General features: G+C 37.1%; 1 protein-coding gene across 2 annotated transcripts; it reads right to left on the reverse strand.

Annotated features, from left to right (window-relative positions):
* Positions 1-861: 861 nt before the first annotated feature.
* LOC103711736 (serine/threonine-protein kinase PBL27-like) lies at positions 862-12,289 on the reverse strand. Of its 2 annotated transcripts, XM_008798002.5 has the most exons (6): positions 11,716-12,283; positions 11,025-11,073; positions 10,748-10,944; positions 10,285-10,474; positions 2,534-2,925; positions 862-2,163 (listed from the first exon to the last, which is right to left on the reverse strand). In XM_008798002.5, the coding sequence occupies exons 1-6, from the start codon at positions 11,734-11,736 to the stop codon at positions 1,552-1,554; spliced, it is 1,461 nt and encodes a 486-aa protein (XP_008796224.1). In that variant the 5' UTR covers positions 11,737-12,283; the 3' UTR covers positions 862-1,551. The 2 variants fall into 2 exon arrangements, with proteins under 2 accessions (XP_008796224.1, XP_008796223.2); XM_008798001.5 differs by lacking the exon at positions 11,025-11,073 and having other exon boundaries at positions 11,716-12,289.
* Between the last annotated feature and the right edge of the window lie 3,007 nt (positions 12,290-15,296).

A 15,296-nucleotide genomic window follows, 5' to 3' on the forward strand; every position in this document is an offset into this window, starting at 1 on the left:
GGGTTAGGCTTGAGTTCTGGATTTGTCATGACCTTGCAACCAATCATCATGTTGATAGTGCTAAAACTTTTTTTTCGATGAAATGGAAGCGCTAAAACTAGACATAAAAACGGATGCTGAAATATACTATTCGACACTCAAGGTTAGGGTTGCGAACAAGCTCCCACCAAACACAGAAAACGGAGCTTAAACATGAATTAAGCTTGCATTATACTGGTGAGTTACATTCAAATTCAAGCAAACAATCTTGATTAGTCTGCATGGTTCGACTTAGCTTGTTTGCAGCCCTACCAATGACTCACACAAACACTGCCAGGAAGAATATTCATTATTTGTCTGCAAAAAGCAGAACTTTAACCTCATTTCTGAGATCCATTAGCATGAATTTTACGTCGATTACAGTTATTGGTTTCAGGTACTCATCAGTTTATCCCTCATCCTGAATGTTCAATGCAGTTAATCAGCTGTAATGATTTTGAGTAAGGGACATGAGTCTATTAGCCAGCAAATTAGAGACCACTAAGCCTGCCGTCACATTAAAATGACATGAGATTTCTTGTCAATCATGTACAAGAATGTATATTTTTATGGTATAAAACCCTGAAGCCAAGTAACTACTTGAAAAAAACTAAAATAATATGCTATATTAATGACACCTAGTTACATAATATATGAATGGCATCTGAAACTGGTATATCAGTAGGCTCTACACAGAAAGCTCCTGCATGCCCAGCTTAATTGATTCATGATTCAAAATTCATGACATCAAATTTGGCTATAGTGATTTCAAGAGGCAAAGCAAGAAGAGAAGACCACTGTGGATATTAAACGAATAGAAGTATCTGCCACACAACAGCTGTATTTCATCTCAATATGTAATTATATCATGATCACAACCATAACCATAGAAATCATAACTACAGTCAAACACAGAGATCAGACGCCTGGGCCAAATAAAAACAGAACCGGAAATACAAAACCTATAAATTAACAGAGAACAGCAACCGAACAAGACCAATGTTCATCGATGCTCAGGATCACAAAACAAAAATGACAATTGTATGCAATATTGGTATTACTACAGCAAACTCCTATTCAGATCTATGGACAAATTAGGCCACTGATTTCTTGTACTTCAGGATTCAAATGGCCTAAATATCAAGTGCAACAAGTTGCACTTGAAACATACCTGTGCTAGGCTACATATATTTGGTCTGAAATGCAATTCTACATTTTTGATGCACTTTTTTTTAATCTTTGATCTGCCACCTTTCACAGTGAAATGATAAGGCTTCCGCTCATAAAGCACTCTACATTGTCCAGGAAATACCTGGAGAGGGCATCTGATCTGATCCTCAACCAAAGAATTACAAAAGGAGCAGCAGTGATGACAGAAAACATCAATCTTATTCACAGAGAATATGGAACCAAGATCGAACAGATGATGTCTTCTGAGCCACAGAATTCTGACCTACAAATGCCTTTTCTGCTATAAGAATAATACAGATAAAATGCAACTTATAGAGGGTTATGTCTGAAACCACCTCTCAGCTACTCATTTGTGCTATCACAGCCACCCTGCACATATGACTGCTTCCTCTCTCTCCAATTCTCACCCCATACTTTAGCCTCTGCAACAGCACGCTCTCTATCGAGATCTCGGTTGACATTCTTCGGGCTTTCCCTTGCCTTTCCTACATGAACTGGGCTGTCCCTCTGAGATTCCTGTGTCTCTAACTCCTCCAAGCTCCATTTCCGTCCAGAGCCACCACCAACACCGCCTCTGCCAACATCTGCTCCATAGCTTGCTCCCCTAATAAGATCCCTTTGCCTGAAGTCAGGAGAATTTCTTTGTGGTGACTGGAGAGCATGTTGATTGATGGTCCCACAACCAAGGCTTTTCCGGTCACCCCTATTCCTTGGAGTAGATGGACCAACTTTATTACTTTGAGCAGCAGGAGCATTTGGATCATAAGTTTGTGAAGCAAGATATGAAAGTGCAGTCACGACATCCCCTATAAGAGGTCTAGTTGCTGCTTGCTCCTGTAAACACATTGCTGCAACAGCCAGAGCCTGGTATAGACCTCTCATTGGGTAACGTCCTTGAAGCAATGGGTCAGCCATTTTTGGGAATTTTCTCCGGTCTCTGAATAATGGTCGAGCCTGTGGATAAGTACAAATAAGCAAACAACTTAGTACAAATAAGCAAACAACTTCTATCAAAGAACAAAGATCAAAAAAAGAAAACTGTCTTTCTTTGTTTCTTTCTTTGCAAATGTATTGATTTCTTTCTTAGTACATGGCAAAATGAATATAGTTCAACATGATGGATCTAAAGAAGAGAAAATTCAAAAAATCATCTTCATGTACTTTATTTTGCATAAATCCTCCTATTAAGGTTACTTTCAATAGTCATTTAGGTAAAGCTAGGTAGTGATAGAAGTAACTTGATATGCTCAGACAATACACACACACACACACACACACACACACACATATATATACATATGATAAAAATGGAAGAGCAACCTACCCATGCCACAAGATTTTGCTCCCCATCAGGCCGAGTGTTGTCAATTGCTTTACGCCCTGTAATTAGTTCAAGGAAGACAACACCAAAACTGTAGACATCAGATTTCACTGTAAGCTGTCCAGTCATTGCGTACTCAGGAGCACAGTACCCATAAGTTCCCATAACCCGTGTTGAGACATGAGTCTTGTCACCTACAGGACCAAGTTTTGCAAGCCCAAAGTCTGAAAGTTTCGGGTGATATCCTTCACCAAGAAGGATGTTTGATGATTTGAAATCTCGGTAAATTACTGGAGGGTTTGCCTTATCATGCAGGTATTCCAAGCCTTTAGCTGCACCAGCTGCTATCTTCATCCGTGTATTCCAGTCAAGGGGCTCCTTGTCAGGTGGAATATCTACCCAGAAGAAGGTAAAATGAGTCATCTTATTGAATTATCAAAAAGATATGCCCCTCAAAGTACTCTTAACATCAAGATTTAAAATAATACAGCCTTTGGTCTAGGTTCTAGAAGGTGAATGATGTTCACAATCAATATTGAGTTATACAAGTTGGGATGCCAATGAGTTGAGATAGCAATTGGATCAACCTGGTTGACCAAGAACTGGGTTGAATTGGATGTAACTTGCATCCAATGATTAGATCTGTGGGAGCATTAATACGTACTCCAACCATTTTGGTCTCTCTGGCTAGCTTACTTTTCCTCTCAAATATGAAGTGATGATGGTGATCTAGTAGTCCTTATGATGTGGTAGCTTAAGCAGTCAGTTATCGAAAGATCTTATTTGACTTGTAAAGGATGTCCTCTGTTTCAAGTCTCCAATGTCATTGAGTTTATTTCCTACGGCTACATCTTGCTAACTCTGTCCATCACAAAGACTCAAAGTTACCTGTCTCCTTCGATAGGGTTTAGTTAGGTTGCCATGCAACCTTGCTTAGAATCTAGTCAGGAAAGATCATCAAGGTTGATTCCTTATTGGGCCAGATTAAACTAAGAATATGCTCAAGATCTAAAATGTTTGGTTAGGGTTGAGCCAAACCCAAACCTCAACTGATCTGTTCACATCCTGATACTTCATTGTTTATATCAAACTTTCAAACTCATAATGCATAAAAAATGATAAAATATGCAACCTAATAGTAATATGTCAGTGAGCTGATCCATTTTAAAGTGTCCATTTACTGCACTTAGTTCTGCTATCGACTATATCATCCAAATCATCCTAAGATCTTTAAATCAACACCTCTGTTCGACATTTTCATATATTTCTTTCTAATCTTTGGATGAGTCCAGTTACCAAGAAAAAGATGCTTCAAGTCAAATTCTCTCCACTACATCTAGGGCAAATTTGCATTTTTCCACTGAGATCCAAGAAGGCTGGTAAGCTCTCATCATGCTCATGTGGATGAATAATCGTACTAGAGGAAGCTAAGAGGAGAATTATAAGGTACAAAGTACTACAGAGCTGTTAAAAATTATATAGCCACAAGAAATGCAGCTCTTTGTGGCCACGATACAGTGGGAAGTCTCTCAGGTGTAGGTCAAAGAATTAAAGGGACGTCAAAATTAAATATAAGTTATTATTCAAAACTGGAAAACAAAATCAAGCAAAGGTACGTCACTGAATGGCACACTCATAGAATCAGTTAACTGAAATATTTTAAATCAAGGATGATATGCTTAAGGATATTCAAGGTTAGAAAGAAACAAGATAGCCTAATTAAGCACATTTCTAAGGATTTAAAATAAGGGATCATTGACTTCCAAGATAACATGACCAAATGAACTAGAACTGCAAATGCTTGAGCCCTTCTTGTGAAATAGGTCATCCAGATAAACTCAAATTTCACAAAACCGGGGGGGGGGGGGGGGGGGGGGGGCGGCGGAGGGGGGGGGGTGTCATTGACCAGAACAATATATTCCAGATTAAAGCTGGGCAATTCCTTGGAACATGCAGCAAAATGTTTTATATCTAATTAAAGTGTGTTTTTAGAGCCTTGAATTCCTTAGAACTGGCAAAAGCAACAATTTGAGGTTAAGCGACAAAAGTACTGTTAAACAGATGACTAGCAAAACTACCCCTATATGGGTGAGAGAGTATTGAAGGGGAACTTCATAGTCAGGATCATGGTCTGCCGTACCGATCGGTACGGGTTGGTATTGGCCGGTACATATCGGTACCGGACCCTACCGGTATGGTACAGCTACATATTTCGGTACCGACCGGTACCGGCCGTACCGATGCGTACCGGCCCGTACCGATCCGGTACCGGACCAAACCGACCAGTCCGTATCGGCTCCAAATTTTTTTTGGCTTTTAGCCCCATCGGTACAGTACCGGTTCGGCTCGGTTTGGTTCGGTACCGTACCGGTACCGATGCCCACCGGTACGTCGATACAGTCGGTACCGCGTACCTTGGTCAGGATGCTAATATTTGGAGACAGGAAAATAAAGATGCCAATACTTTAGGCATGTACAAACCACACAAGATGGAGGGCTAATATATTGCACTTCAGTTAACATTCATCCACGAGAACAAGACATTATGGGCATTCTGATCTAGAGAAGTTTATTTAATTTTCAAAGAAAAAGAAGAGAGAAAGAATGGTAGCATCCTTCTGAACATGATCTTTAGAAGTGAATTAGCACTAGTCGATTTATAATTGAATGCTCTTTCGAACATTCATCCTCATGATATATGGAGGGTAAGAAATATGGAGAGAGAGAGAGAGAGAAAGAGATTTGTAATGACATCATTTAGACATAGCACATCGATCAATATGCAATGACAGCAGCAAATGTGGTAATCTTTACCAAGCTAATCAACTTTAGGAAGTATATTATCTATGACACTCATCAACAATGTTATTATCCTGTTATCACAAACAAAACTGAGTATGTAAGAGGTTTCATATAAACAATGTGCCCATAGTGTGCCCATAGAAATCAAACATGTGGTTTGAATATTGATTCAACATCAGGACGCCATTTAAAACTATTTAGATTGGAAATAACTGAAAAAAAAGGTTTTTATAGCTTAAAGTTTCCATCAATATTGCTGTGTATCTTTCTAATGCAATAAGTACCACTGCCCAAAATGGAATAACATGATTCAGAAAAATCATTTAGTAATTGAAATGATAGATGATACTCAATAAGTATAGATATTTTTCAAAGAATCTGAAAATAAAACCATTTATGAAATTCTTCCAAGTTCCAATCAGCTCATCTAATCTTCACCAACAAACCGGATAGGCAGATGGCATGATCCACTTGCAGTAAGTACTGTTCATCATGCAGACTCATTCCCTTCTTAGTATCTCTATGGATTTCATAAATGTCTGTGTCCTAAGCATCCACGATTAGAATATATAATACAAGCTACATCAAGACGTACAGGTTTGGCCCCAAACAAAAGAAGCGAGAAAAAAGGTATAACAGATTAAGGAGGATCAGAATTCTCAAATTGTATTATAAATGCATAAAATTACTTTTAGATTCAAAGGTAAAGGCCCACCTAACATATGACACTAAGAAACTCTAACCACACATGGCACCGACTCAGTGCCTTATGATTTGATACAGATTCTTCAATCTCAGGAATACATTCAAAATGATTTTTCAGTCTTTATTTGAAAGTTTTCTTTAATAAGCCACTAAAGATGGCAACCATATTTACTCTGTATCTTCATTTTTGCACAGTTCAACTTTCTTGTAGCTACTAAAATATGAATATTGTTTCTCTGCATAATAAGATGATCTAATCAGATTTTTTCCTGAAAAATGCTGAGATAAGTTAATCATAAGAAAGCAATCATTGTTCACGATAGAGAACATGATCAAGGACATTCAGCAGAACATGAGCAGGGTCTATGATCAGCTCAACTGATTGGCCATTGATTGCAAGCTCTATGCCATGGGATTTTGCCTATAACGGAGGACATGCATCTAACCTTATGTATCTATCATGACGGTGGGCATTCAAATAATTCGTGAAACTTTTCTTCTGTTTGCTTCTCCAAGAGACTCCCCAAGGAGATCTCTGCCACCGTATCTTTCAATTATGTGTGAAGAATACCTTTCTATTATATTACATAGGAAGAGTACTAAAGTCATCCTTACATGTCCTCATCATGGGCCAGTCATAACTGTCTCCCACCATCTCTATGCTGACAGTGTGGTGGTTGGTGGCTGGAGCCCTTATAGATTTGAGAATTCAGCAAGTAGTTAGACATTACCTAGAGATGACAAGGCAGCTAGTGAATTAAGTAATCAGATAAGTTTGTTTTGCTTAAATTACATTAAAAAGGTGGCATTTTAATTGCTTAGATGTTGAATATGGCAAAAGGTTGAAAGACACTTCAGACTCCTGATTTTTCAGAAATCAGAAGTTGCAAAATCTTGCTTTTCTGTTTAAGTCAGCATGGTAATTGCTCATGGCAAAGGAATAAGGTTAGGTGGAACTATTTAAATCTAAGTAGTGAAACAAAATTCAATGTGAGACACCAGGTAAGGATTAAATGTTTGGTAATCATAAGGTGTCTAACTAGGTACAGCTAGAAAGTCTCATTTGAGTGGGGTCATTGGTGCTTATTTTATGATGCTTTCATGAAACAGCTGCAAGTTAAAGCATTAAACAAACAAATTACTTATGTCAAGGATTTGGCAAAGTTACAGAATTGTATTCTAGACCATATGGGCAAAAAAAAACCCATCTAAACTAAACCCTGCACGGATGAACAAACTCTTCATTAAAGATACTTACATAAAATGGTAAATAAACTTAATATTTCATGATACACATGATAAATAAGCTTATCATTATTGGAACTCCAAACCTAGCAAAAGCACAAAAGTTAAATAACAGTTACTAAAATTCCATTGCTTCCATTTCCAAACAAGACTCAAGAAAAATTAAAGCCCACTTCCAATTATCAGGAGATTCTTGTGAAAGCTATATCAGAATCAAGGTTGGAAGAATTTAACTATCCACAAGACTTAAATATCTTCCTGATACATATTTAAAGTGTCTGATGCACATCCTGATCATATAAATGTGTCATATGGATTATCCAAAATGGAAACAGGTGTCTAGGTAACAGTGGATGATGGTAGTGATGGCCAATTTCTTTTCTAGCTTAGGAATACATGTTGACACATACAGTCTTTGGAACAGAATGATACATAGGAGTGAATTTACTCTGTTCTTGGGGCATAAGAACATTATTAAAGCCTTGATGATAATCATAGAAAATCATATGGCTCCCCCTCTTAAATAAGGCAAGTAAATATTAATTACATGGATTGCACCTACAAGAGGCAAACATGGGAAGCCTAGGTTTGAATCTTAGCAACTCTTTTGGAACCCACTATTGATGTACCACAACCTTATGTTTGCATAATTACTACTGCAAGGACCAAGCCTACTCTATTGAGTCTAAAACCTTATCAAGTATTGCTATGAGTTTATATAAAATTCTCTCTTGTCCTTTCCCAGATGATGCAATTTTATAATGGTTCCATGTTATCATGAATATGGACTCGAGAAATATGTATCTATTTTCAATAGCTACTTCACAAGGTTTGGACTTGAAACTAGATCGCTAATTGTTAATTAACCTATTGCATCTAACCTTTTGGAGATGAATGACGAGTGTGCAGGCTCCCTTGTATAAAAATAAATACTAAGAGGAGTAATTGATTCACAGGGTATTGAGTATATTTGCAAATAAAAATTGCTCTTACAGTAGATGCAGTCAAGCAAGATGAACCTAATTTTAACCAAGAAAAAAGTCCCATTAGCTATCTTACAGAGAAGATAATTTGCTAATATGCTAAAACTAAGTGTGTTCTTACATGGATGAAAAAAACTGCCAGACCATTTTATAAGCGCGCTTAGATGTGTATTTTTGGCCTTATGTGATCAAAAATTAGCTAAATTAAGAGTTAATTAACTTATTTCTAGAGGTTATGCTCATACACTCAGCTCTTTCCCACATTAGGAGGTGAAAAAAATTTGAAAGTTGAGGACTATCATGTAGAGAGATGATATACAATGTGTAGGATCAAGATGGAAGGTATAAATGTAAAGAAAGAACTTCTTTTGACTTAGTTTCCACAAAATTGAACTGTACCCTCAGTTGATAGCTCAAACAATTAAGAGTTGTCATTAAGGTGCACTGGAGAATCTCAAATGAAATGCAAGCTAGACATTCTAAATAAATCAAAAACACAGATGAAATGCATCGGTCCCCTTTTTTTAAGCTTTTGAAGAAGTTTGATACCCACTAATATTTCACTGGGATTCTACTTCAAATTAGTTATCAAGTAACTTTTTTGCTGATAAAAACTTTCATTAGGCAAAGATTAGTTTTCAACTTAAACTTGATATGCAAACATTTTTAGTAAAAGAAATAGCAAACGTTGCTAGTATTAGACCACCATAAGAAACGAAAATTTTCTCACAAAGACTTGCTTTGCAACCAATTTGACACAGGAATGTAAAACAAACTGTTGATCATTGTAGCATGTAATATGGCCAGGTATTTCGAGAGAAAGGGAAAAAATAGGAATAATAAGTGCATATAGTAACAAAAGAAAATTTTCACAACTTATAAATCTGTCAAGCTTGTCATTCTACATGGATCCTACTGTAGAACTAAGAAATCAAAAAGCAATGTTTCTTATTCCTAAAACTACTCTCAACTTACTCATGATGGCCTTTGTTCTCATTCAATGTATCTTGACTCGAGAAAAAATCCCTGATAAATCTAAAACTCCATAGGTTTGCAACTATTCACTTTCCTAAATACTATACAGCTTCAAATTCATGACATCGACCATAAGAACAAATACAAGGACTTTAACTCTATAAAATTCTCTAAAAATGATTCCAAAAAAGTAAAAAAGAACTCTTGACTTACACATGAAAAGATGAGTGGCTTAGGAGCTCATCGTGCATTTTTGGAGTAAATAATTGTACTCTGACTTGTAGAAGGACTAGATGTTAACTTTGAAAACTTTAAAAACCAAGATGATTAAGAACAAGGTTGGACATGAAGGTGACTATTAGTTGACGAAAAGGCTTTCTAATTGTTAAGTGGATATAACATTGTTACCTAGTTTGCCAATAAGAAGACAGATAGTTACTTGGTATAAATAGTATCAATTCACCATACAGATCTGTTACATTATTTGAAACAAGAGAATCATGCTTACTGAAAATATTCTCCAATTTCAGTTTTATAGAAGATATTTTCCACTTTTTGATTATTTTCTAAAATATCATCTTCCCCTCAAAGCCTACCATATTTTGCATCAAGATATTTGACAAAGTTCGAAAATTTTAACTGCCTTGTCAAAACACAGGCAAATGCAAGTATCATAATACAGCAAAATGAAGAAACTATATCATTTAAAGCTACCCCTACCTAACCTAGTTTACCCAAAAATGCAAATTCTGAAATACAATCCAAAAAAACAGCAGTAGAACCAAAACATACATATTGTACATTTCTGTATTCATGCAAATGCCTGTGAAAAGAATTGCATAGTTAATAGATATTAGTGTGCCAATCAAATTGGTTTAACATGGACAATTAAGAATCTAGGAAAGCATTGTGGACCTTCTATATTTTTGGTAACTGCAATTATTGTAAATTTGGAAGTTCTACTTAACTGCCAACATGACTAACAGAAAAGCTTTTAAAATAAAACAAACTAATCACCAGCACAAACAAAGTATGGAATCTAACCATGCAAGTGATCTTCTAGGGATCCCAATGGCATAAACTCATAAACAAGGAGGCGTTGATCACCATCAGCACAGTAACCAATTAGATTGACAAGATTAGGATGATGCAAAAGACTGAGCATGAGAACCTCCACCAGAAACTCTCTGTTTCCTTGAAGGCCATTCCTGTCAAGTTGTTTCACAGCAACAACCTGCCAAAAATATTCCCTCAAATCAACTCAGAGAACAGGAAGAAACCAAGATTGATCAGAAAGATACTGAGACACAAAACCATGCATATCCATGAATATGTACACAGCTCAGATTGTCTATTTACAGTTTCAAAATTAACATGTAGAAATAAGATAAAAATGCATTAATCAGACATAAATTTCAGGGTGCATGTTCAATATTGCAATTTTGCAGGCAGGTAAAAAATGTTTGCGAAATCCTGATGCATTAAACCGCGTATATAAAAAATTGACCTGTCCATTCTCCAAGCGTCCTTTATATACACGACCAAAGCCCCCTTCACCCACAAGGCAATCTGCCCTAAAGTTCTTAGTTGCAGCAGCAAGCTCACGAAAAGTGAAAATCTGTGCTGCAATATGCGCAGAATTTCCTTCTTTGGGCATGGAAGCTTCCTTCTTGGACTCCGAGCCACTCCTTGACTTCAATTTGTCTAGCACCAACAAATAATTCAGAATTATGAATAAGAAAATTGAACAGAACAAGAAATGAACCTATAGATGTTAGCAATACCATTTAGATGTTGGACTCCAAGCTTTGAGAAATTCATAATCATAACTATCTGAAGAATGCATATGCTAGCATTAGTTACAGAATCCAAGTAAAGGACGGAGCACATTCTTAAGTTTCACATATCTCGACAACATTCTTTTCCAAGATGAAGATAGTCATTTACATTGATCATACTCTCTTACATAAGCATGAAAAATTACACAAATATAGGTCGAGCTTGCTCATCTTTTTACAATTCCAACATTGGTTTTTGAGTTACAATTCTAAACGTCTTTAAAATAAAAAATGGCAATATTATCGCTTCGTAATCGAGCTGTAAAGCAACTGACAGCATCATTTTTAGCAACAAATTCATCTGTCTTCTTCGAGAAGATGCACCCATACAGATAACGAGAGAATTACAGTTTTACCAATAGGTTTCTGATCTCCAAATAGCCCAATGTTCTCTAGCAGAATACTGACAAATGGTTAAAAAACATTTTTTTCCCCATCAATCCTCTCTTGTTTCGGAAAAAGATTTCGACTTCATTAAAACTGTGATATGAAACTAACAATTCCACAGATCAGACTTAAATCAAATCCAATACAGGGTTAAGGAATTATGAAAAATCAAGACTAAACAAATATAGCCTTCTGAACTGACAAACTAAGGCAGTTTTAGCCCGCCCCCAAGAAGATAAAATTTAATTACCGGAGCTAACACTCGCCGCATGATGCGTCGATGGAGCGGCGGGAGCTTCCTTCTTGAAATCCCCTCCTCCCTTCACCTCGCTCTCTTTCTCCTTCTCCTTATTAGGCGATCCAAAACACGGGAAACAACCCATCCCAAATCACGAAACGAAATCTAAAATAACGGAAAGAAATCCGACGAATTGGAGCTCTAACAGCGGCGCTGCTTCCCCTCCTCCAGGGCTCTCACCGATCGCAGCCGAGCTGCTGGAATTCTCACGGCGATCAGATCAAAGAACCGCAAGAGATCGAATTCTTACCACGGAAAGGAGAGGATTGAGAGGAGAGAACGGGAACAAGGAGCAAGGTGAGATAAAATTATAATTTTTTAAAAAAAGGAAAGAAAAAGGGAAATAGAGATCGACAAAGTCAGCACTTTTTTGTGAGAGAGAGAGAGAGAGAGAGAGAGAGAGTGTTTGTAGTGAGAGAATATATTGTGGGTATTAATGCTGTCATTAAAAAAAAAAAAGAAGGGATTTCCATATGGCGAATCTTTCTAGATTACCAAAGGACATGTTTTTGAGATCTTTGCAGATAACCCTCCCTCCTCTAATCTAATAATAGATAGTTTAGTGTTGATCCAAGGTGGAAATGACCATTTTATTTTAAGTAAGAAAGTAAATGACTTCAATATTACAAATGTGCACACAATTATTGCAAGATAAAATTTTATATGTTTCTATAAATAAACGTTAATAAAATAATTTTTAAAGAAATTTATTATTTCATTGTTGATTTCTTGGGAATCAGATTGCTTAAAGCTACATCAAGTATTTTTAATTAAGAGAAATTATTACTACATATAAATATTTTGGTATAAAAATCTTTTTAGTATCTAAGACATGCAATGCACAAGACAACCCAAGTGGATGGTGGCGATTCTTCCAGCACGAGCATTGGAAGTGGGGATGCATATGTTTCCAAGTAAAAGAAAAAGGAGGTTAGACATTTGGAATCAAAGAGGTGTAAGAAGAAAGAACAAGAAAAGATAAAACATGGAGCAAAGTCAACCAACATGCATGATTCATAATAGAGTTGAGCTTGATGATAGGAGATGCACATGCAGAATTCATGCTGACCCATAGAGATGCATCCACATATGGAGGTGCATGACACCATGCAAGAGAAATAATTACAGGATTTGGGAGCTGGAAACATGCCACAAAAGAAATAAGAGAATAAAACAAATGATAGTGTGGAGTCAATCACCATGTAAGATTCATGGTGGATTTGAACCAGGGAGTTGAAGACTCATTCCCATGTTTCACATTATATATTAGTATTCTTATATATTAGGGATCCATTAGATTATTTATCACTTGTCATAGATACATGCACCATCTTAGCAGTTGTAGGAAAAAGAGGGTGCCACAGGGATTGGATATAAGTGACCTAGCTAGACTTGAGTCCCATCTTCATCCTTAATACGACCAGGTTTCCTTCTATCCTAATGGATTCGAGGTCACGGAGGTCGGTGTAGGTCGTGGTCAAGATGTTACATATTTCTCCCATTAGATCCATTTTAAGGATAAGCCAATAATAGATCATTGGTTCTCACATAGATTTCCATTTAGCTTATTCAGGTATGAACATCTGATTGCTAGTGCATATTAGGCCGGCCGAGTTCGTGGGTGATTCAAATGAGTTTGATCGAGTAATAGTAGGCCATGCTGTAGCTTGAGAAATTTTGCATGACTTGAGTTTTCGACTATTTGTGAACCAAGTAAACTAAAATGCCGCAACTCAAATCAATGCTTGTGTATGCTGGTATCAAATTTAGAACCAATGAAGTTAACATTATGCGACATCTTATTTCCTCTAACTAAAGATAACAAAATATTTAATCTAGCTGCACCCCAATGTGGCAAGTGTGTGATTGGGTTGCACGGACCAAAGATTAAGCTTGGAGTGGATTGGTTGGGCCAATGCCAAGCTAGTCCAAGCCTCTCCAAGAGATTCAAGCTTTCCTGAGGTGCTACCACCCATCTCTTACAAGGGTTGAACTTGAATCAGAAAGGACAAATACCATAATACGACGAAGAAATAAGTATACATACATACATATATACGTACATACATACATACATTATTTCTTGGTGCTTTATTTTTTTAAATAATTTTATCAGATTTGCTTTTTATAAATCAGAGCCATGATTATGAAACTTTATTTCTTGTTGTTTTTTTTTTAATTTCGAAAAAAATGATTTTTATCATCAGATCATAATAATGGTCAAGTACTGGTTCTTAGGTTCTATTATTTTTCCCTTTCTTTTCCCTCCACAGCAATGCTCCACGCCAAGGGTCACTGTATTCCTCACTGTCGTATGCATCTTGCTACTCAAAATCTACTTAAAAATTAAGGACAAAGTTCTCTACTCTTCCAAGGTTCCATAAATTGATTTCTTAGATCAGCACGACTTCTTGAGTACTTCACCAAGGTTGATTGAGTTAGTATCAAGTCCATTATGGTGTCCAGAGATGTCCAAAAACAGGCCAGGCCCGCTTACCTCTGCTCGGCCTTAGCTCAATCCATTTGCAACCCTATTTCTTCTGGGGTAGGGACGTGTCTTTCGCACAAAAAAATGATTTACCTTTCTTCATGCGAATTCACCGGTTAATGACACAAATATTGCTTTAAAATCCATGCATACTGATAAATGAGAGAGTTTGGAGTGCTTTGATAGCTATGTAGGACGGGATCCAACGTCGCGAAAGAAGATCAATCATTCTTTCATGCAATAGATACGACCCAAGTCCGAGCCCCTTCTTATGTCCCGACGGTAAGATTGTCTATACTAAATATAAAGAATCCAAATCACTCACTGTGGCAATTTGTACTACAAGATGTTGTCCAGTTCCACTTTTGCAATCCGGAGTTCTTTGAACCAGAAACAAAGAGATGCACGGCTGGAAATTGGACAAGAGCTAGGCCAAGTTAGATAGAGAGTCAGTCCTTCCTTCCCATTCTGAAAGTTACTAAAATTTGGGTGGAGAGAAGGAAGGTGCTTGTGGTAATTCCAAAGAGACCGGAGAAAATGTGTAGCTCTAATGATACATGAAATTAACTCGCATCTGTGACCCCTCTCCAATTGCTGATACTTTCGCTTGCTAAGATATAGAAGACTTCACTAGGCTTCGGTAGACGCGGCAGTCCTCAAAAATTCTCCGGATGGTGACGGGTCATGAGTACAACTAGAGAGATATAGCCATCTGGTATCAGAATAAGCAAAGGATGATAAGAAGAAGAGCCTATGGCTGTGGATGAGAAAAGAATCCATATTTGATAAAGAGAGTGGGGGTACATGGAGCTCTCACAGTCACCTTCGGAGGTTCTGCGGTACAGATATGTACAGGTGGGTGAGTGGATGGACGGGTGAGACATATTCCCCTATCCTTGATGTGTGGTTTTGCCTTCTTGCCCTTTTGGATATGGGGGAATACTATAGCTGAAGAAAAAGTAGAATTCCTCGTGTTTCCTCCCTTTTGTTCATGGGGTAGAAGGAATTGAAACTTTTCTTTCGGCTTAGTGAGAAAAGCAACAAA

Source organism: Phoenix dactylifera, chromosome 17, assembly GCF_051530095.1.
Source record: "Phoenix dactylifera cultivar Ajwa chromosome 17, Ajwa_hap1_PhDact_Kaust_v1.1, whole genome shotgun sequence".
NCBI lineage: Eukaryota > Viridiplantae > Streptophyta > Magnoliopsida > Arecales > Arecaceae > Phoenix > Phoenix dactylifera.

Coding starts and splice junctions, on each gene's coding strand:
- LOC103711736 (XM_008798001.5), bottom strand. CDS start 11,848: ATGGGTTGTTTCCCGTGTTTTGGATCGCCTAATAAGGAGAAGGAGAAA. Junction 10,945..11,715: donor TGCGGCGAGTGTTAGCTCCG/GTAATTAAATTT, acceptor TGTTGGTGCTAG/ACAAATTGAAGTCAAGGAGT. Junction 10,475..10,747: donor GACGCTTGGAGAATGGACAG/GTCAATTTTTTA, acceptor TATTTTTGGCAG/GTTGTTGCTGTGAAACAACT.